Consider the following 26240-nt stretch of genomic DNA (forward strand, 5'->3'; position numbering starts at 1 on the left):
TCTTCACACACTGAGGTTAATTATGGAGTTCCACAGGGTTCAGTGCTAGGACCAATTCTGTTTACATTATACATGCTTCCCTTAGGCAGCATCATTAGAAGACATAGCATACATTTACACTGCTATGCAGATGAGGATGGAGCTGTGAGGAACCTTGGAGTCATTTTTGACCAGGACATGTCCTTCAACGCACATATTAAACAAATATGTAAGACTGCGTTCTTCCATTTGTGCAACATCTCTAAAGTTAGAAATATCCTGTCTGAGAGTGACGCTGAAAAACTAGTTCATGCATTTATTACTTCCAGGCTGGACGACTGTAATTCATTATTATCAGGAAGTCCTAAAAACTCCCTGAAAAGCCTTCAGCTGATCCAAAATGCTGCAGCAAGAGTCCTGACAGGGACTAGAAAGAGGGAGCAGATTTCTCCTGTTTTGGCTTCCTGTTAAATCCAGAATTCAAAATCCTTTAAAAGTAATAATTTAAAAGTATAATGGGAGGAAGAGCCTTCGGTTTTCAGGCCCCTCCTCTGTGGAACCACCATCATCATCCTCACTACTAACACCTTCAGTGTGAGGTCCGACTGATGTTTGACGATGGTGATCCTCTAAACAGGTGAGGACACAATGATCCAGGTATTTATGGATCAGCCTCAACACAAGGCTCTGATGAAGCTCTTGTCATCGTTCTGTGGAGTTTTACCTGCCGACCACCGTGATGCTCAGTAACCACGATGCACCACAACCCGAGGGTGGACTCGGGTGAGACAAACACCTGCTCAGAGCACCGTCAGGACACACACAGCTCACCTGCACACACCTGAAGGTCTGTCTGTGTGTCTCTGTTCGGGTTCGTGTGTGTGTTTACCTTTTCCAGTGAGGGCACCAGCAGGCCTCTCCATTTCGGACCGTTCTCTTCGCTGAAGAAGTCGTACTGCGGCTGCGCCGCCTGCATGGCTGCCGCTCCCGCGGATCTGAGCAGCCGGACTCACACGCCCGGTTCGGTGAGCGGCAGTCCGGGTCCAGCAGGGCGGGTGAAGCCGTGAAGCTCAGAACATCCGGGCCGATCCTCCAGAGCAGCCGCCCTCACTGCGACCATCCTCGGAGAGCTAGCCGTTAGCACCTGGCTAGCAGCTGCCCGCGGCTCCGCTCACCGGGTGCAGAGCATGACGAATGGCCACCGGGACGCTGATCTGCCGCGGCGTTAGCCCGCCTGCTAGCGTTAGCGGCGGCTCGGTAAACGGACCGACCGGCCAGCAGCTGCCGGGCAGCGGGCGCGTTGTTACCGGGCGGGCGGTGCGGACCAAAGGCACACCGACTCTCCGGCGTCGTGGCTTTCGCTTAGCGTCCGCTGCCCACACTATGTCCCCCGGACTCTCTCAGACGGCGCGTCCGGCCCCGGGCCCCTGACAGGCGGACAGTCCGTGAGCTAACGGAGGGCGGTTGTTGTCACCAGAGTCTGGGGAACCGTAGAGTATCGGCTGCACATGCGTACAGGGCGAGTCCTGACGTATATGGGCGGGGCTCCTGCGCAGGAGAGCGTGCTTCACTGCGCGTGTCACAGTGACGTTGGCAGCCATGTCGACAAGTTTTTTTTGTTTTGTTTTGTTTTTCTTTTATTAGTAATATAAACATACAAACAAAATGCACCATATATTACAGATTCAGAGAATAAACATTTCTTACATATTAGCAACTTTCATATATAGTGAAAATAAAATATAAAGATGGGGTCACATAAATTAACAGATTATTAACTCACTAAATCAAAATCTTCTACAAAGGAAACAAAAAAAGCAGCCTTTTTCTTTTTAACTAAAGTCAAAGATTTAACCAACAGGTTTAGGTCGTTTTTCCAGTGAGCCAGTGTTGGTTTAATCTTAAAAAAGCGACATTTATGTATAAAATACTTACACAAGATTAATAACACATTAACACCATAATTAGCTTTCTTTTCTTTCAAAAACACTCCAAACATTATCATATTTAAGGTAAATGGGGTAATTTGAATCCCACTGGAATAAAGCCAGGTATGAAAATCCAACCAAAATATTTGTATAAAATTGCACAAAAAGAATAGATGGTCCAAATCCTCCTCTTCTGTTTCACAAAATACACAATTACCCGTTTCTATTTTGAATCTAGCACCAAGGAGTCTATTTGTCGGGTAAATTTTATTCAAGATTTTAAATTGGACTTCTTTCCCTTTAGGAGGGATAGGGAAGGTGATATAATCAGTTCTTATTTTTTCAATTTCTTCCCTTTGGAAATCTTTTAATATGTAATTACGTCTAAGTAAATTTGGAGAATAAAGACTCCTTAATGAAGATCTAAGAAACTTATTGTTGCATTTAACATCACAAAATCGAATACCATCTATATATAATTGCCTTAACTTGGGGGAGATGTCAGAATATATTATATCATTTACAACTATGTTTTTAAGTGACAATGGAATGGATTTTATAACCCGATTAAATTTACTTTTAGAACATTGGATATTAAACTTTTGGCAAAAATCTTGATGTCCTAGAACATGTCCTTCCTCATCTACAAAATGGGCAATTGCCCAAACACCTTTTGATAACCAATCTTGAATAAAAATAGATTTTCTGTTCATCAGTATATATCTATTGTTCCAAATTGGGCTATTATGTGGAGTGAAATTATGTTTAAATAACATTTTCCAATAAAGAAGGACCTGTTTATGGAATTCAGAGAGTTTAGCAGGTAGCTTAGTAATTTCAAAGTCACACTTTAGGAGAAAGTCGATACCCCCTAGTGTGTTAAAGACCTTACTTGGTATAAAAAACCAAATGGAGTGTGGATTATTTAGGAAGGATTTTAACCATTTAAGTTTCAAAACACCATTCATTATGTCAAAATCAATTGCGTTTCCACCGCCTTCAATGTATGGTTTAACCAAATCATCTTTAGATATATAATGGCACTTATTCCTCCAAATAAAATTAAAATTCAAGCTATTAATTGTTTTAATAACTTTATTCGATATTGATAAAGAGTAAGCTGGATATATAAATCTAGATAAACTATCCATTTTGGTTAATAATATTCTTCCAAAAATTGTGATGTCTCTCTGTAACCATTTATTTAAGATTGTCTTACATTTGTCAACATTATCTAAAATATTTACTTTTTCTAAGACTTTGTGATCTTTTGAAATTGTGATGCCCAAATATTTTACCTCCCTCTTCACCTTTATATCGTACAGTAATTGTGAATTACACTCCTTTAATGCCAATAATTCACATTTATTTAAATTTAACTTTAAGCCTGAAGCTTTTGAGAATGTAGTGATTATTTGTTTTACCAGGGGAATCTGATGTTCATTTTTTAAGAAAAGAGTAGTGTCATCCGCAAGTTGACTAATTATTAAAGAATTGTCCATAATCTCAATTCCGGCAACGCTGCTGTTTTTAATTAGAATTGCGAGCATCTCCACAACCATTATGAACAACAACGGAGAGCTTCCACACCCTTGCCTAATTCCTCTTTTGACGCCAAATCTTTTACCAGTGCCATAGCCTAATGACACAGAGCTATTTATATCATTATACAGTATATCTATTATCTTCCTAAATTTATCCCCAAATCCAAATCGAGTTAGTGTTTCTAAAATAAAAGGATGTTCTACTGAATCGAAAGCTTTATAAAAGTCCAAGAAAAGAATAAAACTGTCATCACTAATCAGATCATTGTAGTCCAGTAAGTCTAAAACCAATCTGATATTATTATGAATGTTCCTGTCTTTCAAAAACCCTGATTGTGTCTCACCAATTATACTTGAAACCCCTTGTTTGAGCCTTGTTGCAACTGAGCTAGAGAAAATTTTATAATCTGTATTTAATAAAGTTATGGGCCTTAAGTTATCCAATTGTCGTTTATCTTTGTTTGGTTTAGGAATTAATGTAATTAATCCTTGTTTCATGCTAGACATCAATTCTCCCTTTTCAATACTGGCCAGTATAGCTTTGAATAAAATTTCCCGTAAGTCTTCCCAAAAAAATTGGAAGAAATTAACTGTCAGCCCATCTGGACCAGGGGATTTATTAAGTGCCATTTTCTTAACAGATGCATCTAACTCTTCAATTCTGAAGTCAGATTCACATAATTCCTTAAATGATTCATCAATTTTAGGGATCAGATTATCTATTTGATCAAAAAAGACATCACAATCTGCTTGGGAGAACTATGAGGAGTATAAATTGGAATAGAATGTATAAGTTTCATTCTCCAAAATTTTAGGGTCGTCACATTCAATGCCATCAATTAACAGAGAAGATATAAAATTTCTTTTCTGTCTGCTCTTTTCTAAATTAAAAAAATATGAAGAATTTCTTTCCCCCTCCTCAATCCACTTGGCCCGTGAACGCACAAAAGCTCCTTCTGCTTTATTTAGGTAGAGCTGATCTAATTTAGTTTGCAACTCCATAAGTTTACTCCTTTCTTGGGTATTTAGATCATCTTTACTACAGCAATAAGTAATTTCTTGGAATAATTTACATTCATATTCTCTTTGCTTTTGACTTATGTTTTTACTGAATTGAATACTAAATTCTCTAATTTTGAATTTAATGAATTCCCATTTATTGATATATCCTACAATTAGATGATCAGCCATAATATCTTTTATAATTTTTTTGACTATGTTGCAGTAGTCTTCATTTTGTAAAAGTTTGGCATTGAACTTCCAATAAGTTCTTTTATTTGATTGTCTAATTTCCGATTCTAAGCACAGTTCAATAAAGCAATGATCAGATAGAGGTGCATTTGACATTGCAACTTTTACAGTGTGGCTAAGAATGATGTCACTTCCTAGCCAATAGTCTATTCTAGATTTACAAGCTCCATTTGGTTTAAACCAGGAAAAGCTCTTAATTTCTGGATTTCTTACTCTCCAAATATCTGTCAAGTTGTTATTAATCAAAAATTCTATAATTAGGTTATTTTTTTGTGGTCTACCTGTCCTTGAGGGCCATCTATCAGTCCATTCATCAGGAGTCATATTCCAATCACCACCCATTAAAATGTATTCTGTAGGGTATCGACCTTTAAGTTCAAAAATATTTGAAGTTATATCTTCTAACATAATTTTATTCTGACTTTCATTATTATATCCATAAACGTTGACTAAAATGAAAAACAAACTTTCAACTCTCATTACAGCAATCAACCAATGACCATTCAAGTCAGTCCGTTGTATTACAAGATCCCCGGGAAAGTTATTGAATAAAATCGCTACACCCCCCGACCTCGTTGAGCCATGGCTAAACAGGATTTTGCTACCCCATTGGTTTGACCAAAAAGATACATCACTATCAGATGAATGAGTCTCTTGTAGAAAAATACAGTTTGAGTTTTTACCTTTGCAGTACAAAAATAAGGCTTTTCTTTTAACAGATTCTCTTAAACCCCTAACATTTAAAGAACCAAAACAAATGTTAACATTCAACATGAACTATAGACAGAATATCACTCACCACGTGAGAAAAAGAAGAAAAAAAAGTACTAAATGCTGAGCTCCTCAGACCGCGAACAAGTTTCCACTATTTCAGTTTTTGTCATTTTTAGTTCTCCTGTCTTTCCTCAACTTTGCGTCCATCAATGAAGGCATGTGGACCACGACAGTAGGCCCGTTTACCCGCACGTCTTGCTTCCTCCACCAGAGGCCATAGGCGCTGTCGATCTTGTATGTCCTCCTGCGGCAACATCTCCGCGAAGCTGATGCCTTCTTGCTTGCAGGTTGAAGAGTCTTTGGTGCGCCTCCACAATTCTTCTTTAATTCGCCTCTGTGTGAATAGAATAATGATGTTTCTGTTTCTGCCATCAACTCGTTTCCCTAAGCGGTGGACAATATCAACGGCCTCTTCTAAGTTCAAGTCAGGGGCAATCTTCTGAAGCGTTTGCAAAACCTTCACTCTAATGTTTTCATCTTTGTCTTCCTTCACCCCTTTCAGTTTTAGGCACCACCTCATTCGGTAGCGCTCTTGTTCTCTCACTCTTCTTTTCAAGTCTTCATTTTCTTTAAGCAGCTGTTCATTCGCATTTGCCAGTTTAACAACTTTCAGTTTGCAATCAACTATCTCTGCAGCATTAAACTCTACAGCCTTAGCCAAGCTGGCAACCATAGCTGCACTTTGTTTGTTTTGTTCCTTGATATCCTCCAGTTGTGCTTCAAATTTTTTGTCAAGTCCCATAATGGCTTCAAAAATAGTTTTATTGGAGATATCATCTTCCTTCTCTGAAGATTTTGTTCTTTTCTCCTTTGGCGGTTGTTTTGAAGGAGTTGGCGGCGCCGAGTCTGTTCCCCGTTCTCGCTTGTTTAGGCCCACGTTGGCAGCTTCAGTGCTAGCATAGCCATGGTCACTGACTTTAGCATGCGACGACGTCTTAACATTGGGGTTTGACGGCACAAATTGCAGCTTTGCATTCTTAATAACCTTTTGGGCATCCATAGTTATAGTTCGAGTGGAAAGAGAATAAAGTTACTTAGTAAATTTTGCGGTCTTTCGGAGCTCCTGAAAAAACACGACTGTTCAAGCCGCCATCTTGGTGCCTCCCCCGCCATGTCGACAAGTGAGGACTAAAAATAGGGCTTTGGAGTTGACGTCACGCCGCAATGCATTATGGGAGCGCAGCGCCATTTTCGGGGTCTACGAATCAAACCAAACACACTGTGTTGGAACAACGACTACAAGAAAGATGCTTAAAAGCAGCTCAAAAGAGAATGAACTGTATAGAGACCGATTTCATCCAGAGGCGAAGCAGCGGTACTTGCAGAAAATAGCGTGCATTGGAAATGTGGACCCGTATGAAATACGGCCGTGGAGTAAAAACCCTGAAGACCAACCGCTACTGACGTAGCCTGACATATTTTCGTACCTTGTCTGTGGAGTCAGCGCGTACAAGTCGTCATTCAAGCAAAGGTAAGTCAGCTCGAGTACTGCGAGTGAAATGCGTTTGATTTCCCTGCAAACATTCAGATTAGTGCAGCATAAATTCATTCATGAGGGGAAATTACAGTGAGAACATGTGGAGGCTGTTAGGTGGATAACAGTGAGTTCAGTGCATTGATGTGACACTGTCCTGAAGGATTGTTATTCTTTATGGTTAAAGAAATTGCAATGATTTATTCATATTTATTATAAATAATCCTAATTAAACATCTTGCTTCCATGTTTGTATCTTGTGTAACTAAAAATACAATTTATTTTAATTTTATATATTGATCAATGACCTGCAGAATCTCCTTATCATATTAAGTGATTCATAATTGTCACTTTATGCTTTCTCCATCTCTAAAGTGATGACATCCTTGCATTACCGGTACATACTTTAGGTTCATTTTCTGCAGGCAGGTTTACACTATAACATGCAGTGTTCTATAGATGGACACATAAAGAAATGAAAAATGACATGTATGTGCTAACTTTCTAAACACTTTGTTACATTTATGATAAAGTAGATAAAACACATTTACGTCGGCCTTGGCTCATAGTTCTTGTCTTTAAATGAACTTTGTCTGTGTGTGTTTCAGGTCCTGCACTCTCAAAGACTGAATGAACCAGCATTGCAGCGATGGGTCACCGTGAGCATCACAGGGAAGGTTGAAGCCGCCCGCTGCACCTGTATGGCCGGAGTCGCAGAGACCTGCAGCCATGTCGCTGCTCTTCTGTTTAAAGTAGAAGCAACAGTGTTGATCCGTGGCACAAGGACTGTTACAGATGAACCTGCATTCTGGGTTTTGCTGGGTAATGTGACCAAGATACAGCCAGAGGTTGGCCATAAGATAGACTTCTCCTCTTCAGCTGCCCAAAAAAAGGCTCTTGATCAAAACCTAAACAGACCATCTGTAGTGACAGGGAAAAGGAGCTGTCCTCAAAACAGAAAAATCCCACCTGCTACTGTGGAGGAGTTGTCACTGCTATTGGATACTTTGCTGGAACACAGTAAAGCTGTGGGTTGTGGGAATGACCCATAATGTTTTATCTAGGGGTCTAGATTTATGCCTGTAGTGCACTGCCGTGTAAATAATTTGCATTTACTGAATATATACTGACTGAGTCCCACTGTTCAAAAGTTGAATAAAGAAACAAACTAATTTTTGCCTCTTTTTTTTTTTATTAAAACCACTTTATAGAACATCACATCAGTTGCAATGATGATGTCATTTATAGTTTACAAATGACAAAATGTTTACACAAAATCATGAGTGTTTACATGACATCACCCACTACTAACATTATTTACTGTATCTTTTGAAAAAATACAGCGATTTTAACAGCACAAGACTTAAGAATATTTAACAGGAGCAGGTTTCATTCTTCTCTGGTTTTATTATCACACTGTTCACCAAACGCAGCAAACCTTCACCATCTTATCCAGGAGGGTCACCTCTTCACCCTCACATGGAAGAAGTAATCTGATTGGCATGGTGGTATGTTTGCAGCAGGTCCCTCGTGTAGCGCTGGAACCCAGTCACGATGTTTCATCCATTTCATGGGCTGGTTTGCTGCAATAATGCCAAATAATTAGCAACTCTATAGATAGAAGGATGTTCTGCACTCAGTAGGATGTTTGTTCTAATTTGCTATGACCTCAGAGCGCATCGAAAATGAAACTAATAGGCTATAAAGATATGAACATATTTAGAACTTACCGGAATGAAAATGTCTGGAGCACCAACAGATATTTGGAGATGGAAGAGAACTGCACGTCAGCTCGTCTCACAGCTGCTCTCCAGGCTGGACGCCTTCGTTTGGTAACATCGATACACGAGCTGCCTCATGTTGCTTCCAGGTTGGGAAAGAATGAAAAGATAAACCATTTTCAACCTTATTCTCTTGCCGGTCGTGTGATCGAACATTGCAGCCGACCACACAGCAAATACGAACCGTGGCTGTTGTGTGTGACTTCGCTCCCTTTTCACTTGCGCTAGACCCCCAAAATGGCGGATCGGGCCAAAATCCTTTCCACGCCCACCCCCCGTGACATCACGCTCCAAAGCCCTATAACTAACAAGATTCCAAATTCAACAAAAAAAAATGAAATATGAAACAAAAATATTCAAAATTTATCAAAGAATAAATAAATACAAAACAAAAAATAACACCAAAATATCAAAAAGTACACAAAATCTTAATGTACAAAAGAAAATCTCTCGGTCCCACAGGTCTTTCCTCCCCACTGCTGTCAGACTCCACAACAAAGACTTGATCAAACACATCCACACATGTGCAATAACACTATGTGCAATACTCTTTTTGGCATCATTGTATTATACTCAGTTGTATATAGCATTTGTATTCTATTTTATTCGATTGTATAGAGTATTTTATTTTTATTTTATTCTATTGTGTACAGTATCTCATAGATATATTATTCCAGTGTTTTTTTTCTAATTTTTCTATGCAACTTTGCACTGTCCACTGCTGTAACAAACACATTTCCCACATGTGGGACTAATCTATGTTATCTAATCTTAAAAATCATTTTTAGATATGTGTGTATCAGACATAAAACGAGCTAGCCCCTGCTGCACAAAGACTCACACAACCATCAGCCCCGTGGAAACAGAAATGTCGACCAACTGGAAGATGAATCAGGACCTCAGGATCATTTACAGCAATGACTGTTCTGACTTCCTGATACACACTAATATTTTCCACAGATCCAAAGATCTCTCTGTTTCACCGGCAGCACTGAGCTGCACCCATAACCTGATGGAGAGATTATATATTATCTAACCCGGCAACACCTTGGTTTCTGGAATAGCTGTTTAACCTACTGCTACCATGATCTGACTGGATGGCTGGATTTAGACAATAAATGGGGATATTTTAACCCTTTGGCGTCCACAGGCAGCTGTAAAGGAGTGGTGGGTTTTCAAAATAGCTTTGAGCTTAAGGCTGCTCTCACTGGAACAGTAAATGGACTGGTTCTTATATGGTGCTTTTCTAGTCTGAGCACTCAAAGCACTTCACACAGCTTGCCTCATTCTTCACACAAGCACTTTTTTCTGTGCTCTTTCTATCTGACATTCGCACACATTCATTTGAGTGACTTCAGGTCAGTATCTCATCCAAGGATACCTGACATCTGATACCCACCCACCTTCCAGATTAGCAGGTGACCTGCTCTACCACCTGAGCCACAGCCACCCCAGTGAAGCCAGAAGAGGACGGAACAGGGACTGTGCTGACCCCCAAAGAGCTGAGTGGAAATAAAGGCTCTCATGTTTTCTGAGAGGCTGCTGAAGATTTTAGGGAACTTTTAATGAAGTTTTCAACATAAACTGAAGATGGTCACTCTAAGCACAGTCTCTTTGTCATTGTGATAATAAGCAGCCGAGTCCCTGCATATTTAAACAATGTTAACATCTCTGTGATGGCGCACCTTGTTCTTATAAGCGTTCTGGGCAGACTCAGAGCTCTCAGACCTCTCTCCAGTTTCCTGATTCTTTAGTTTTGTCACCTTCATGGTCGAAGGAGCTTGGAAAGAAAAGCGTCTGGACTTCTTTAAGTTGCTTGAAGACGTTTCACCTCTCAGCCGAGAAGCTTCTTCTGTTCTAAGAGTCAAATGGTGGAGAGTCCCAGATTTAAACCCAGTGGGAGTTTCCCCCCACAGAGGGACAAAAGGACCCCCTGATGATCCTCTAATCACATGAGCCAAGGTATAAAAACGGGTGTGGGTCCCAATCAGCCAGGGTTTTGGGGGAGCTCATTGTGAAACCTATCGTGTGATTTCCTGAGGTCAGATGGCCCAGGATGTGAGTGGGCGTTAAGGCGTCTGGGAAGGATCTCAAAACTGGATTATAGATGGCAGAGAGTTGGTGTCGTAAGCCCCGCCTCTGTTCAAAGATGGTCACTCACAGTGGACATAGATGGCTTCTTTCACTCCTCTTTCAAAACATCTGTCCTCTCTGTCCAAAATGTGAACATTGGCATCCTTGAAAGAGTGACGTTTGACCTTTAGATGCAGATGGACTGCTGAGTCTTGTCCCGTGGAGGTGGCTCTTCTATGTTGTGCCATGCGCTTGTGAAGTGGCTGTTTGGTCTCGCCGATGAATGGAGGTGAAACGTCTTCAAGCAACTTAAAGAAGTCCAGACGCTTTTCTTTCCAAGCTCCTTCGACTGCAATGACCTGGATGACTGAGAACCTTCACAGACATACGTCTCCCTCATGGTTTGAGCTCCTGTTTCTGGGTTTCAGTGGTTCTTCTTCATGGTCACAAGTCACCGTTTCCCTCCGAGTTGTGCTGAACTGCTTCATAGCATCTGATGGTGCTGGAAGAAACTTTATTGAAATGTTCTTCAGTGACAAACATTTAGATTCGCTCAGGGCCAGGCTGGGTCAGGTACCTTTTAGAAAATAAGAAACCTGTACACGTGAGAACATCAGCTCTTCCAACTACCCGGGTCACACGGTTCATGTTACAGGTGAATGACAGACTTTTCTGAGCAGCAGCACATGTGACTGTCTCCACCGGGTACCTTCTAACTCACCTGGTAACTGGATCCAGTCCACGTGAGTTGTGCTGCCCTGATGTGCTCAGTGAAGCCTGCGCCTCTTCATTATGTGATGTTATCAGAACCACAATAACACGCCTCACACACATTTAACAAATATTTAATTCTCAGATATAAATACATCCAACAAATGCTGACAGATCTTCCACAGGAGCAGCTACAGGTGACGAGTCCCATCATGTTTACACCATGTATTTACAGCTGTGTCCAGCAGGGGGCAGCAAAGGTTCCATGAGGGGACAGTGGAGCTATGATGGGGTATCAGGAGGAACATGGGAGCTTTCAGTGTGGAATCTACAGGTTAAAGGTCGATAGTGATGGTGAGTCACCGTTTCACTCTGCGTGTCGGCTTGAAATTAAATAAAGTTCTGACTTTGAGCCGCATACAAACATTTCATCCACCGTCATTCTCCCTCAGGAGCCTAAAGACCTCGATGGGTCCGTCCCCCTGATACTCCTCCTCACGCTGATCATCAGCCCTCCTCCTGATGATGGGAAGGATGCTGTGGACATTCTCAGTTTGGTGTCTGCAGCTGGTGGATGAATGTTTGTAATTCCAGATGTTTTTGAAAGCTCAGAACCTGAACTTCAAACGTCCGATTCTGCTCGTACAGGGGGGTCACGAGAAGGCATCGGGGCTTCCGATAGGCTGATGCAGAGTCTCAGAGGCTGATACCTGAAAAAGCTTAAACATAAATGGTGTCATACCCTGTTTACAGAGGAGTCGGTGTCAGAGGTTAAAGGTCAACTCCTTTGTTTGATAACAGAGCGGCAGCACTGATACCTGGATCATCTGTCAGTGCGTTCCCTCCTGCGGGAAGCCTGAAGTCAGCGAGCAGCACCTGCTCAGCGTCGCAGAGTAAAGGGTTCAGTCTGTGGCTCAGCTCGCAGCTGAAAGCACATTTATATACACATCTGTGAGCGGCCGCCGCCATCCAAACCTGCAGCACGCCACCTGGTCACGTGACGCTCTGCAGCTCAGACTCTGATCCATCAGGCGGGATTCACACCTATCACGTTTTGAACTGGCTTGTGGATCCAAGCCGAACAAGAACAATCAGCTTTGCTTGTCTGTAATTGGCTGTCATCACTAAGAAGGCCACACCCGAACATCAAATGCCTAAGCAACGTGTGAACCCCGCATGACTGGATAACACTCACCTGAGCTCAGAGCGCTTGCGTGCACCTGAAGCTCCGCCCAACTGACTGATCGGAGCACAGCGCTCCGAAACATCCGCATGGGAAGGCTCCATGAAGATCACACCTGCAGCAGGTTTGGATCCCAGCGCACACCTGTGTGTGTGTGTGTGTGTGTGTGTGTGTGTGTTTCCTGTTATTGCTCCTGATGGGGACCCAGCTGCAGGAGCTTTGTGACCTGCCTCAGTTCAGGTGACCTTCACACCGATGAAGCTTCTGATTGGACGATGGGACAGCAGAAAGAAAACGGTGAGTCAGAGCTGACTGACAGACGGCTGCTGAGACCTGGCCACCTGTCTGACTCTCAACTGGGCTTTACATGTTTGATGTCAGGTAAGTACAGATGACTCACCTGATTGACCAACAGCTAATTTATCTTTTATTAACTTGATCACTGATGGTACCTTTGGCCACACCGCTGCAGAGATGGATCACAGGAACCAGGCGAGGCTCAGAGTGCACGCTGAGGTGACCTGAGCTGGGTCCAAATCAGGAGCACGAACAGGTGCGCAGCTCCGTCTGCAGTCCGAGGCCCCTCCTATTACGGAACCGGCCAAAAATACACCTTTTGTCGTCCGAGAATCATCCTCTTCCTCGCCTCAGACGGAGGACTCATGGGCGGTTTTGGACCGCAGTGCTCCGGCCCGGCTCAGGAAGGGGAAGGTGGTGCCGAGGCAGCCAGACGCTACAGTGAGACCCAGACTGGCCCAGGCGCAGCAGATGGACCAGCCATAACCGTGATCCACGTCAGCCGGCAGGCCGTAGATGAAGGGCGGGTTTCTGGAGAGGTCGTAGGTCACGCTGGCTGCATACGTGCACAGGGAGATGGTGCAGAAGATCCCTGAGAACGAATCAGAGACCAGATCAGACTGACACCTGAACCTGTGCTGGCTGTAATTGGCTGAGACCTGCAGGTGCATTACCAACAGGTAAAATATGAACCCTCTGACTGTCAACACAACCTGGTCTATAAGTGATGACGTATGAATCCTGCCTCCAGGTCCGAACTAGTCTGTGTTTACTAAGGCTGTTGTGTTTTTAACATGTTTTGTATCTTGTTCTATTTAATCTCAATAAACCCCTAAAAACATCCCTGTCGGCCTCTCTCTGTTTTTATCACCACTGTAATTCATTGTTATCAGGATGTCCAAAAAACTCACTGAAAAGCCTTCAGCTGATCCAAAATGCTGCAGCAAGAGTCCTGACAGGGACTAGAAAGAGAGAGCATATTTCTCCTGTTTTGGCTTCCTGTTAAATCCAGATTTCAAAATCCTGCTCCTCACATACAAGGTCTTAAATAATCAGGCCCCATCTTATCTTAATGACCTTGTAGTACCATATCACCCTATTAGAGCACTTCGCTCTCGCTCTGCAGGCCTACTTGTTGTTCCTAGAGTATTTAAAAGCAGAATGGGAGGCAGAGCCTTCAGTTTTCAGGCCCCTCTTCTGTGGAACCAGCTTCCAGTTTGGATTCAGGAGACAGACACTATCTCTACTTTTAAGATTAGGCTTCAAACTTTCCTTTTTGCTAAAGCATATAGTTAGGGCTGGACCAGGTGACCCTGAATCCTCCCTTAGTTATGCTGCAATAGACGTAGGCTGCCGGGGATTCCCATGATGCATTGAGTTTTTCCTTTCCAGTCACCTTTCTCACTCACTATGTATTAACACACCTCTCTGCATTGAATCATATCTGTTATTAACCTCTGTGGGAGTTTTTCCTTCCCACTGTTGCCAAAGTGCTTTCTCATAGGGGGTCATATGATTGTTGGGTTTTTCTCTGTATCTATGAAGCGCCTTGAGGCGACTTATGTTGTGATTTGGTGCTATATAAATAAAATTGAATTGAATTGTTCATTTTAAAGCACAGTAATAAAAACCTTCCGATGTAACTACAGCCCAGCACATGCAGCAGTATATTAACCTCACATTGTGGATGGATTATCTCAGTTGTTCTCCTGCCTGAAGTTTGGTCCGTTTACAGCAGTGGTCCCCAACCCCCAGGCCCCGTTTGGTACTGGGGCGCGAGAGTTGAGGCTCAGGTGTGAAATTTATGGTTTTCAGGGTTGCTATCGTTAATTTGGTTTCCCTGGGTCTTTTCCCGTGTTGTAGTCGTGTGTCTTATTTTGAAAGAAATATGTACATGTTACCAAAGCAAACAGAGAGCACAAAGAGAGGTGGATGTTACTCTCAAGGTTGTTGGCACATTTCAGGAGGGCGCAGCTAATAAAGTTAAACAATTACACAGTGAATTCACGTTTATTGTTATTCTTACAAAATACCACAGTTTGTGTCTTTGTCGTTTCATTTTATTTTGTTGTATTTACCCGCCACACCTTAAAGGCCGGTCCATGAAAATAGTGTCGGACATTAAACCGTCTGTGGCACAGAAAGGGTTGGGGACCGCTGTTTCACAGCATCCTGCCATGTGATTGCATTTGTCCCTAACCATCGGGAACCCTCACGTTAACTTTTTTCCACTCGATAAAAGTTAACGTTATGTTATGCTAACATAGCTGTGTTGCTAGCAATCACGTAGCACATCATTATATAGCAGCTAGCCCAACTTCAGTAACCCTACAAACGTCACTGCTGTTTAGTTTTCTGTCTTCATTTATGTTGGAAGTGATAGCAGAGCTGTACGTTTGAATCTGTTTCAGAAATCTCTCAGTCAGAACATGCTATATCATGTTGAGGTGGAAGCTAGCGAGATAACTTCCTGCTAACTTCTAACTCTGTTAAATTTCATAAATTCTGTTTTCATGGATGTTAAACTCAATTGTTACACCTGGTAAAGCAGCAACGCTGATCATTTTATTAAAGATGAAAGAATTTAGACAGTTTTTAACTCTCAGTGATGCTGCAGTGATCGTTTGACTTTGGGCCCGGAAACGGCTCAAAGAGCAGAGAGGGAGCCTTCCTCAGTGTCAGTGCCTCAGTATTAGAAACAGGAGATACCGTGAGAAACATCCCTGTTAAGGTGAGTCTGTTCACTTTCGGGTAAAGGTAAGCCGTTATTCAGTGTTATTTATTTCAGTGTTTCACTTGTTTCTGAGCTTGTTTTATTCAACTTTAATGTCTCACTGGAGAGCTGTCACCACATCTGCAAATGAATCTTTCACTAACTTTATTCCCTGATGTAGAAACGTGCTGTCCTTCTTTTAACAGCTTACTCCGAATTAAAACAACGCCACCCCTCACCAACTATCTTGGCGTCACTGGTACCGCACTCTCCCGGTCCCCAACAGAACACAGTTCATTACCGTGGCAGACTCCGGCTCCACCTCAGCTCCAGGTAACCACGGTGTGCCCCAGGGTCCTGTGCTCGGACCCCTTTACTGCACCACCTATTCGCCCCTCCTTGGTCAGATCATCTGCCTCCAGGTCTCTGCTTGCTTTTCTATGCTGATGATACAAACCCTCCACCCTGCTCCCCCCACAGTCACTTGTCAATTAGAACATGGACGTAGACCAGCATTTTGTGGGAGAAACGTTTCATCATCATCCTGGTGACTTCTTCAGTCTCAGCTGACTGCAGGTTTCCCCAAGCTTACATTTGCATAATGACTGAAACCAGCCACTCAAGGAACAATGGGCTGGGAGGTCAGTTCCTTAATCTTAATTATGCAAATTCTCATGACTATTGATCAACAACCACTGATCAACCTGATCAAACCTTCAGGTAAGAAGTTATGACCTGCAGTCAATCTGGGTCAGATATAAACCAAGTTTAGTTTATTTTAGTTATGCTGACTTTTTACAGTCAGTTACAATAACTCGTACTGCGTACTAGCTAGCATGACGGAGTGTTTATACAGCTGGGTGGGAGCTTTGATGTTACTGATAGTGAACTTTATTTTATTCATAATGTTAGTTATTAGAGTTTCCAACCGTCCCGTACAAACGGAATTGTCTCGCATTCAGAGAAAATATTACGCGTTTGGTATTGAGCTGAAAAGAACAGTTTGTGCCGGACTTCAGCTACAATGAAAAAGACACAAAGCTGGAGTTATTCTGTGTTTGCTGCACAGCTGCCTCTTCTTCTCTCATTCTCTCCCCCTCTCTCTCCTGTTTCTACTTCAATCATGAAACTGATCAGTGATCAGCTGATCGGCTTTTCTCTCTTGTTTGTTTATCGCTCACTTTGCGCCAGAAAGAAGAAACCAGCGGATGTCGTGCTAAACAACAGCAGCACGTTTAAGCTTGATCAGCTGTTGTTAGAATTTATTTAATACTACTTTCTAGTATCAGCTGATGTTTGCTGGAGCCACAGCTGTAAAGCTGCTGGTCATGATGTCGGTTTGGATATGTGGTGAGAGGGAAACATGAAGATGAAACCAGGAGATGTCCTTACTGGATCATCAGAGCTGAACAGGTGATGGAGAAACAGGTTTACCTTTTAGGTGACATGAATGAGTTGAAGTTATGAACTGTTTCTGAGAGACAAATAACACCAGGATCCTTTTCTATGTAGCTGACAGCTGGTAAACTTATTCTCATTTAAAATGTCTCACTTTTAATAAATGATGACCTGAATCTTACAACCAAAGTTTTTATTTGATGTAAAATGTATAGAGATCATACATATACCAACAAGACTGTACATCACTGTCACAACAGAGAGAGAGAGAAAGCGAGTTTTGAGATCTGAGAGATTTGTGACGTTTAGCGTGTTTGGAGTGTGTAGTTAATGTGTTGTCTTGTGTAGTTAGTGTGTAGTGTTGTGGATAGTTTTGTGTGTCAGAACAATGAGGCGGCTGCTGTCTCCAGGTAGAAACAGGAGTGATACACCTGCTGCTGTCAGACCTGCAGGCATCAGGCTGTGATGTTTCCTTTATAGTGGACAGAAATATTTGCAGTGGCACAAATAATTTGTGGCACCTTATTGAAGAACAGCTGATTGTTCTGTAAATAGTTTGAAATGGTTATTTAAAAAATCAAGGTAAATAGCTGCAAATAACTTTGTTTGCAAACTTGTGCATATGATTTTAAAATTGACCATTTCTATTTGCATTTAAAGTTATGAAATATGATTCAAGAAAATGTTTGTGGTTGTTACAGTAAAAAACTTTTCTACTCGAATTTGATGTTTTTTTAGTCTGATTTTAGACGTCAAAAGTGGTTAAAATGGCTGATTACACCCTGGACCCCAGAGGGTTAAATATTTTTTTAAAGTAACGGAATAGTTACTTTTCAAGTAATTAATTACTTTTAGAATCTTGTAACTCAGTTACTAACTCAGTTACTTTTTTAAAGAAGTAACTAGCAGTGTTGGTCAAGTTACTTGAAAAAAGTAATCAGTAACTAATTACTGATTACTTCCCCAAAAAAGTAATCCCGTTACTTTACTGATTACTTATTTTCAAAAGTAATTAATTACTTAGTTACTTTTTAAAAACACGATTTACAACCTGAAGAGGTGATAAAGTGATAGATCTCTCAGCCCAATTCTACTTTTTCTACATAATCCATCATACAAAATGTAATCAAATGGAAAAGTCTCTTTTTAAAACTTGTTTTATTAGTTTTAATCTTTTAACTTTATGCATCAAGCAGAGATTTAATTATCTGCAACATTCTCTGACTGGAAGAAATTAGTTTAACATTTAAACCTATTTTCTGCACATTCCAGCACATAAAATAAAATATTTTGTGTGTTTACACTCAGTCTTTCAAATAGATGCAAGTAAAACACAGCAGAAAATAAATAAAGTCAAAGACTCAGCGGTCCTGTTGCTCTATTTTCACCTGTAAAGCAGGAGTGGGGCAGGCGGAGGGTTACCCTGGTGCAGGTGTGCCGCGGTCAGTGGAAGAATCCGCGAGTTTCTCTGTGAGTTTCCCATTACGTCGTAGCTACTCGGTGCTTGTTGGAAGTTTAGGGGTTTTTTTCACTGTAAAAAGAAGTTTTCTTCCCACGCACAGCGGACACTAATGTTTTTGTCACTTTTTATGGAATCAAACTCAAAGTAAGGTCAGTACTTCCACGCTTTAAACGCTGCACGCTCATACTCTCTCCCACAATCGATATGTGATCCACTGTTGATCTGCACACAGCTGTTGTCACGAACGTCGCACTCGCTTACGTCACTGTCATGAGACACTCTCGCAAAAAATCACGGTTTTAGTAACGCAGCGTTCCTACGGGAAAGTAAAGGTAATCTAATTACCGTTTTTGCAATAGTAATCCCTTACTTTACTCGTTACTTGAAAAAAGTAATCAGATTACAGTAACGCGTTACTGCCCATCTCTGGTAACTAGTAACTATAATTAATTATTTTTTCAAAGTAACTTGGCCAACACAGCTCACCACATGGCTGGATTACTGCAGTGGGTCCTGTTTGGGTTTGGAGAGGCTCCAGTATGCACTGAGCTCTGGGGACACGTCACCCCCACCCTCATCTCCACGGATTCCTGATGATCCTCATTCTCATTTATAAATGCCCGAGTCTGACTTGCTGCACCCTGAGCTTTACTCCATCACTGGAGTCCATCAGTAACCTTGTCAAAACTCACCTCAACAAAACCGTCCACCTCTAGCCTTCTTTTGTTTATTTACAGTCTTTGTAAACATCCTTGGGTTTCGTCACTAAGCAAATGTGAGTCATTACTCAGGGCAGGCAGGTTAATAAGGTTTACCAGTCTGCACTCGTAGGTTTAGAAGTTTATATGGCAGGAGTATGCACACCACACTGAAACGTTACAGTGTGGCGCTGTACACTGCCATGGAAACAAACACATCACCTTTTACTTGAATCTTTCTAAATGATTTCACGTTGATGCTCTGATAGCCGAGCCCACTCAAATCTCTCTGGTGATTTTTTTTGTCGGCGCAATTCTATTTATAAAGTGCCAAATCACCACAGCTGCCTGAAGACGCTTTCTATGGTCAGATGAAGACAGTACTCGCTGTGAACCTCAGCTGCGACCAGCAGGGGGAGACACTGGGCTGCTGCACAGAGCAGGTGAGTTACCTGCCATGAGGAAGAGCAGCCCAGAGACGTGCTGCGTCAGGCTCTCCTCCCAGAAGAAGCCCACCGACGCCACAATGCTCCCGCACAGCAGGACGGCCGCCGCCATGCCCAGGAAGCCTGCCGTGATGCGCCGCAGGTCTGTGGACGCACACACACGCACGCACGCACACAGTGATCAGTGCAGGAAATGAAGGAACACAAAACATTGCCGTGGTAACCACTCCTTGGTACTGTTACATAAAACTGATGGTGTGTTTCCGTGGCAACAGTGACTGGCAGTGAGGTTGGCGGCGAGAACACAAGCCAATTACAGGAAGAGTTCAAAGATGGAGAGTGATCTATAATCTATAATCAGGGACGTGAGCAGTGAACAGGGCGCTGACGCGCTCGGTGATGTCACAGAGGTAAAATCCTGTGATGTGATTGGTGCTGAGGCAACTCCAAGCACACAGAGCGTTGGTGTAAAGAGAGCCGAGCGTCCAATCATAGCAACCTCGCTGAGCGGTCGTGTGACGCAGCGTCCAAGGTCGCAAGCATGTGCCCGGCAGGAAGCGGAGGATCACTTCTTCTTCTTCTTCTGTGAGACTGAAACACACACAGCTGACGGCTCTTAGGGTCACCTGCACAGGTGTGAAAACACCCACAGTCTGAGAAACACCGACTGACCCTGAACGCCACACTGAGGGAACACACACAGACACACACACACACACACACACACAGACACACACACACACACACACAGACACACATACAGACACACACACAGACTGAAGCTTGTCACACAGACGCTCCGTGTGGAGACGCGACTAAGACTCTGATGTGGTCATATAATCATTGTTAGTGATTACTGCTGTGTGTGTGTGTGTGTGTGTGTGTGTGTGTGTGTGTGTGTGTGTGTACTCACGCAGCAGGTGCCACTCGTCCTGCTGGATGGTCCTGGTCAGGTTCAAGGGGATGTTCCTCAGTCTGATTGGCTGAGAAAAGTGATACTTGACGGCGGTGCAGCGATCTGCAATGCCTGCAAAGTCACACAGGTGAGACACCTTTAAGATTCACGTACTGATGTACCTGAGCTGATAGCATCACCACACCTGCTGTTTCCAGACTAGAGCTGGGCGATAGAACGATAACGATATGTATCGCGATATAACTTTTACTCGATAGAGAAATTAAGCTATCGCGATAGACCTCGCCGCTCTTGTCCTCAAAAAAAAAAAAAAAAAAAGGTCAGCCAATCCAAATTAAGTAGCGCAGAGCCGAACCAATCACAGCCGCAGCGTCACGTCGCGTGACCTGTTACGTACAGCACAAGTGCCAAGCCGCACATGTGTTTGTTTGGGAAGCAGCCAGCGGGTAATGGAGCCAGCGCGTAATGGAGGAAATGAGTGTGCCGACTAGAAAAATCAACCGAGCGTGACCGAAGAGAAAACAGATGATGGTTCCAATGCCGGAGAGATTGTCGAACGGAAGAGCCATAGAAGCTCCGTAGGGTGAAGGTATTTCGGCTATTTCAAGTCTGACAAAAAACAGAGTAGCGTGCACTGTAAATTGTGCCGAAAGCAAGTCTGGAAATACAATAAACTGGTGCATGCGTCACACTGTGCGCCACGTTATTGTTTCGGTGAAATGAATTTCTACAATACTGTTAATTCTACTCTCTGCAGTGTTTAAATGCTTACATATACACACAGTTACTGTCCCTCCACACATACGACTCGGTTCTGCTTCTATGCCCCAGCTTTGTTTACTTTTTCCCACCGAGGCTTCTAGACTTCTGATTGGCCAACATTTCTGCACAGTTAGGAATCTAGCGCCACCTGCTGCTTTGGCATGTTCATAGCAGCGTTTTCCTTCATTTCTGCCTTTATGTGTGGACGGGATTATTTTTTAAAACGAAAACGGAAAATCTCTGTTTTCAAAAATACCCGTGTACGTGTGGACGTAGCCTCAGTCTCTGACTGGAAGCGCTAATTCGTCATTCGGCTTTTGTCAGACTAAAGTAACTGTTAAAACTGTTTGAAAAGCTCAGCTATACAACAAGGAGAGATTGAGAATTTCCTTTTAGTTCTCAGTTTATTTGATATTGACAAAAGTTAGTCAGTTTTGTCTGTTCTTCTGTAAAACAAACTAAGATTTATTTTTAGAATTAATATTTTGTTTCTAAGTGGAATTGACAATTTAGTCTGTTTCATTTGTTCTATTTTGAAACTTAAACGCTTTAGCGGCTGCCTTTTGTGTAGTTTGCAATATTTGCCTTTATTTATCTGAAAAAGTCTCATGTTCCTTAAGTACATCTACCCTGTTGAACTTATTATGGCAAATAAATATTTAAATAAAAACAAGCTGCTGATTATTTCACATTTTACTTGTGAGCAACGGCACATTTAAATCTTACAAATATAGTTATTTGGCTTATATCGTGATAGATATCGTTATCGCCTGAAATGAAAAAAACATATCGTGATATGAAAAAATCTCATATCGCCCAGCTCTATTCCAGACCCAAGCTGACAAAACGTAGCAAACCCACATTAAACATCCTCTCAGGTTACATGAGGGCGGGACTTCTATACATGCCAGACATCATCAGCATGGCGTCACATGATCGGTGTGTGTACATCCACAACTACACAACATGCACAACATCCTCCAACTGGGCCAACCAGGACTAACTAGGACTAACACTAACCAGGAGCAGGACAGCCGAGGACCAGAACTAACCAAACTGACCACGATAAGGACTAACAGGGACTAACCAGAACTCACTAGGATAAGGACTAGCCTGGCCCAGGACTAAGATCCGTGTGGACCCTGTGATGTGTGCCAGCTCTGAGCCGAGATGAACTCGATCCAGACATGACTGCAGTGCTTTGAGGTGACAGTTGTGATTTGGTGCTTTATAAATAAAGCTGAATTGAATTGGTTAGAGCAAACGGATGCCGACGCCATATAAACAGGAAGTACTGCTGCTTTTTGCTGGCCCTCCTCGCAGGTATCAATCGATCTAATTGGATCTGAGCTCCAGCCTAATGCAGTGTAATGATATGTAACATAATGTCGGCTGATGCAATTTGGAGTGCTCTGATCTGATGTGCGGTCCAGCTCCTCGCCGCTCGCCATCGCTGTGACCTCCAGCTCTCAGCTCGGCAGCCAGCCAGACTGCAGACACACACTCTGCAGAAACCGGGCCGGCGGCGTCCAAGCTCCTCTTGGGTCAGCACAAAAACGCAGCCCTACAAGTCCCACGATGCACCTCTCTCTGAACCTCACAGTTACTGCGGGGTTCAAGAGGGCGTAGCCTCACACTAATGGTGACCATGTGATTTATGCTACTACCTGCTGTGATGTCATCCAGTGTTAAACAACACCGGATCATCCGTGTGTGTGTGTGTGTGTGTGTGTGTGTGTGTGTGTGTGTGTGTGTGTGAGAGAGAGAGCAGGACGGTTACGTTTCTTCAATCATCCATCGGTAACTGATAGAACCATGTTTATGTATGACGTCATTATTGATCATGCGTGTGGTGAAACCATGAGGATTAAAAGACTTCAACGAACCTGCGAGTCTGCGTTGAGATACAGTGTGTGTGTGTGTGTGTGTGTGTGTGTGTGTGTGTGTGTGTGTGTATTTCTGTTCAGCTCCATGAAATCACTAACAATGTGCTCCTGTCACGCATTAACCTGCACACACACGCTGCCGTGTATATAAACACACACACTGAACATGTGTGTGTTTCTGCAGTCTGAACCCAGTCGATGAGTTAGCGTGTGTTAACCTGCACCGTTATTCTGCAGTGTGTGTGTGTGTTTCTGACCCCGGTCGATGAGCTTGTCGATGTCCGGGTCCAGCCCCTTGAAGTAGCACTTCCTCCACAGGCCGGAGTGGGTGGAGAACAGCGGCCTGCCGCACTCCGTCTCCAGGATGCCCATCCCCAGGATGGCCCGCCAGTTCTCCAGCAGCTCCTCCTCCCTGCTGCCCACATGCACGGGCTTCATGAGCGCCACGTCCCGGTGCCGGGGCCCGCTGTCCACCAGCGGTAGGTGGTAGATGGGCATCTCGCGGTTCTTCTGGTCGTTGGAGTCGGAGCCGTGCCGGTCGCAGTTCTCCTTGTGCCTGCGCGTGTCCGTCTCGTACCAGTGGTCGGTGGAGATGGCGGTGACGAGCAGCAGCAGCGACAGCACGCTGAGCGCGAGGCTCACCGCGGACACCGTCACCGTAGCCGGTCGGGCTCGCTCCATGGCCGGGACATGGACCGGGCTGGTCCCGGAGCCCCTGTCCGCTCGATTCCCGCCGCTGTTCCCGTTACTGGGCATCTTCTGCTGCCATCCTCCAGATCAGCCGTTCCCCGTTTGCCCTCGAGAGCGCGTTGTCATGCCGACTGACCGTCAGAGATGCGTCAAGGTGGAGGCAGGTAACCCCCTCAGAACCGGAAGTCCCCGGAGAGCGCCTTCAGAATAAAACGTTTGTCTCCGCAGGAGGAGGACAATAATAATAATGACGATGAAAATGTTGAAAATAATAATAACAACAACCAGGCTAAAATGTTAAACAGCGGAAAGCTTTGTCTGAGACGGTCAGCTGCTGCAACATGCAGAAATATTCAAAGTGAGATTAGATTAGATTAGATAGAACTTTATTAATCCCTCGGGTGGGTTCCTCTGGGAAATTTGATTTCCAAAAAAGCACAGCACCGACAGAAGTTACAGAGTTACAGAATATTATATATATATATATATATATATATAATACACACACACACACACACACACACATATATATATATATATATATATATATATATATATATGTGTGTGTGTGTGTGTGTGTGTGTGTGTGTGTGTGTATTATATATATATATATATATATATATAATACACACACACACACACACACACACACACACACACATATATATATATATATATATATATATATATATATATATATATATATATATATATATATATACAGAGACAATATAAATAAAATATACGAAGGGGATAAATAGAATAAATAGGAATAAAAATAAAAATAAAAATACAAGATTCATCTGTCCGTGATGCTGCTTCAGCGTGCAGCGGTTTAGGAGCTTAACGTTCTGCCTTCAAAAGTTCATTTTGCTCGTTTTAACAGAATGAAAACAGCCGATTCTTGTATTTGCTCCTGCACTTTACGCCTATCACTCACGTCAAACTGTCACCAAAACTTTATTTTGAAAGTACAAGCCGGAAACGCTTAGAGTTGCGGGTTTTGTTGTCCTGCAGCTCAGCGCACATGAACGCATGATGAACACATGAAGCTCCTCCCTGATCGACTCGTTTCTGCGGCTTTCAGGTACACCGCTCTTTGCCGCGGAAACGTTGCCATAGAAACAGCATCAGCAGGTTTATGTTTTAGGACGGAGTGAAAACGATCCGAAGCGCAGTACAGAGTTTTACATTGAAATCAGACAGGAAGCATCGTGTGACGTCACGGCAGGGGCCTGACTGCTGAGCTGGGTGCGGACTGATCAGAGGTATTGATCAGGATGTTTCTCCTGAGGCGTTCACTGACCTCAACTCTGTTGCTGGGCTCCATGCTGCGTTCAGAGTCCGCCCACAGCGTCAGACCGCTCTGAAAGGACGAGAGGTCACATGTACCAGAGATACCTTCTGTGAACGGTGCTCGGTGACAGTGGGGAGGAAGAACGACCTCTAAACAGGAAGACATGCCGAGCACGATCAGGGTGGAGAGAGAGATGCAAACAAACTCCAGCAGCTTTGTCCTCTTTTTTTTTCTTGCAAATATTTTTATTAAAAAAAGAAAACAACACAGTACTTGCACTTACCAAAATACAATTAACCTTTCTTCATTTTCCTAAGTAAATATACTTATATATGAGAAAAACAACAAAACAAAAACACACTCTAAAACAAAGAAGATTATCAGCATACAGAGAGGTCTCCAAAGGTTGATTCTGTTCATCTGAACGTTTTCAGTGGGAGAAACGTTTCGTCATCATCAGGTGACGTCTTCAATCTTATCAACAGGACATTTGCATAATGACTGGGAGGTCCTTAATCTTAATTATGCAAATTCTCATGACCATTGATCAATGGCCATGAGTCCCACTCACAGAGAGTTGGGGAATGGCTGCAATCACATCATTGTAAGATGGTGACAGATGTACCCTTAGGCCCCTCCTCGATTCAGAGATGGTCTTTCCCTTTTCATGTAAATGGCCTTCTTGACTCCGCCCTCAAACCAGTGCTCCTCCCTGTCCAGGATGTGAACATCCTCATCATTGAAAGATGAGGATGTTCAGTGGGCTGGTTTCAGTCTTTGTGCAAATGTCCTGTTTAGAAGATTGAAACCTGCAGACAGCTGAGACTGAAGACGTCACCTGGATGATGATGAAATGTTTCTCCCACAAAATGCTACGTCCAGATGAACAGAATCAACTTTTGGAGATTTACTTACCTGGATATTGAGCATGCATCAAGACTTTTACAGACAGGGTTTTATGGGTAAAGAGGAATAGA

The 26240-nt window shown here is 43.0% G+C and overlaps 2 protein-coding genes and 2 long non-coding RNA genes across 7 annotated transcripts in view; 1 reads left to right on the forward strand and 3 right to left on the reverse strand.

Annotated features, from left to right (window-relative positions):
- sos1 (son of sevenless homolog 1) overlaps window positions 1–1504 on the reverse strand; it is a 43526-nt gene extending 42022 nt beyond the window's left edge. For both annotated transcript variants that reach the window (XM_082536127.1, XM_082536126.1), the window contains exon 1: window positions 869–1504. In XM_082536127.1, the coding sequence (XP_082392253.1) occupies window positions 869–955 (87 nt within the window). In that variant the 5' untranslated portion in view covers window positions 956–1504. The remainder of the gene's footprint in view (window positions 1–868) is intronic.
- A 1621-nt stretch (window positions 1505–3125) lies between these two features.
- On the forward strand, window positions 3126–8122 carry LOC309709235. Its single transcript, XR_014277453.1, has 2 exons — window positions 3126–6947; window positions 7559–8122. It is a non-coding gene; the product is annotated as an uncharacterized lncRNA (long non-coding RNA).
- On the reverse strand, window positions 8123–9201 carry LOC309709234. Its single transcript, XR_014277452.1, has 2 exons — window positions 8681–9201; window positions 8123–8533 (listed from the first exon to the last, which is right to left on the reverse strand). It is a non-coding gene; the product is annotated as an uncharacterized lncRNA (long non-coding RNA).
- Window positions 9202–11633: 2432 nt separating this feature from the next.
- tmem178a (transmembrane protein 178a) lies at window positions 11634–24138 on the reverse strand. 3 transcript variants are annotated; one of them, XR_014277227.1, is made up of 5 exons: window positions 23534–24138; window positions 20626–20739; window positions 19719–19856; window positions 12334–13587; window positions 11634–12234 (listed from the first exon to the last, which is right to left on the reverse strand). XR_014277227.1 is itself a non-coding variant. In XM_082536167.1 (4 exons), the coding sequence occupies exons 1-4, from the start codon at window positions 24030–24032 to the stop codon at window positions 13346–13348; spliced, it is 993 nt and encodes a 330-aa protein (XP_082392293.1). In that variant the 5' UTR covers window positions 24033–24138; the 3' UTR covers window positions 11634–13345. The 3 variants fall into 3 exon arrangements, 2 of the variants coding, with proteins under 2 accessions (XP_082392293.1, XP_082392294.1); XM_082536167.1 differs by having other exon boundaries at window positions 11634–13587; XM_082536168.1 differs by lacking the exon at window positions 19719–19856 and having other exon boundaries at window positions 11634–13587.
- Window positions 24139–26240: the final 2102 nt, after the last annotated feature.

This window comes from Aulonocara stuartgranti, assembly GCF_965226115.1.
Source record: "Aulonocara stuartgranti genome assembly, chromosome: 6".
In the NCBI taxonomy this organism is placed as follows: domain Eukaryota; kingdom Metazoa; phylum Chordata; class Actinopteri; order Cichliformes; family Cichlidae; genus Aulonocara; species Aulonocara stuartgranti.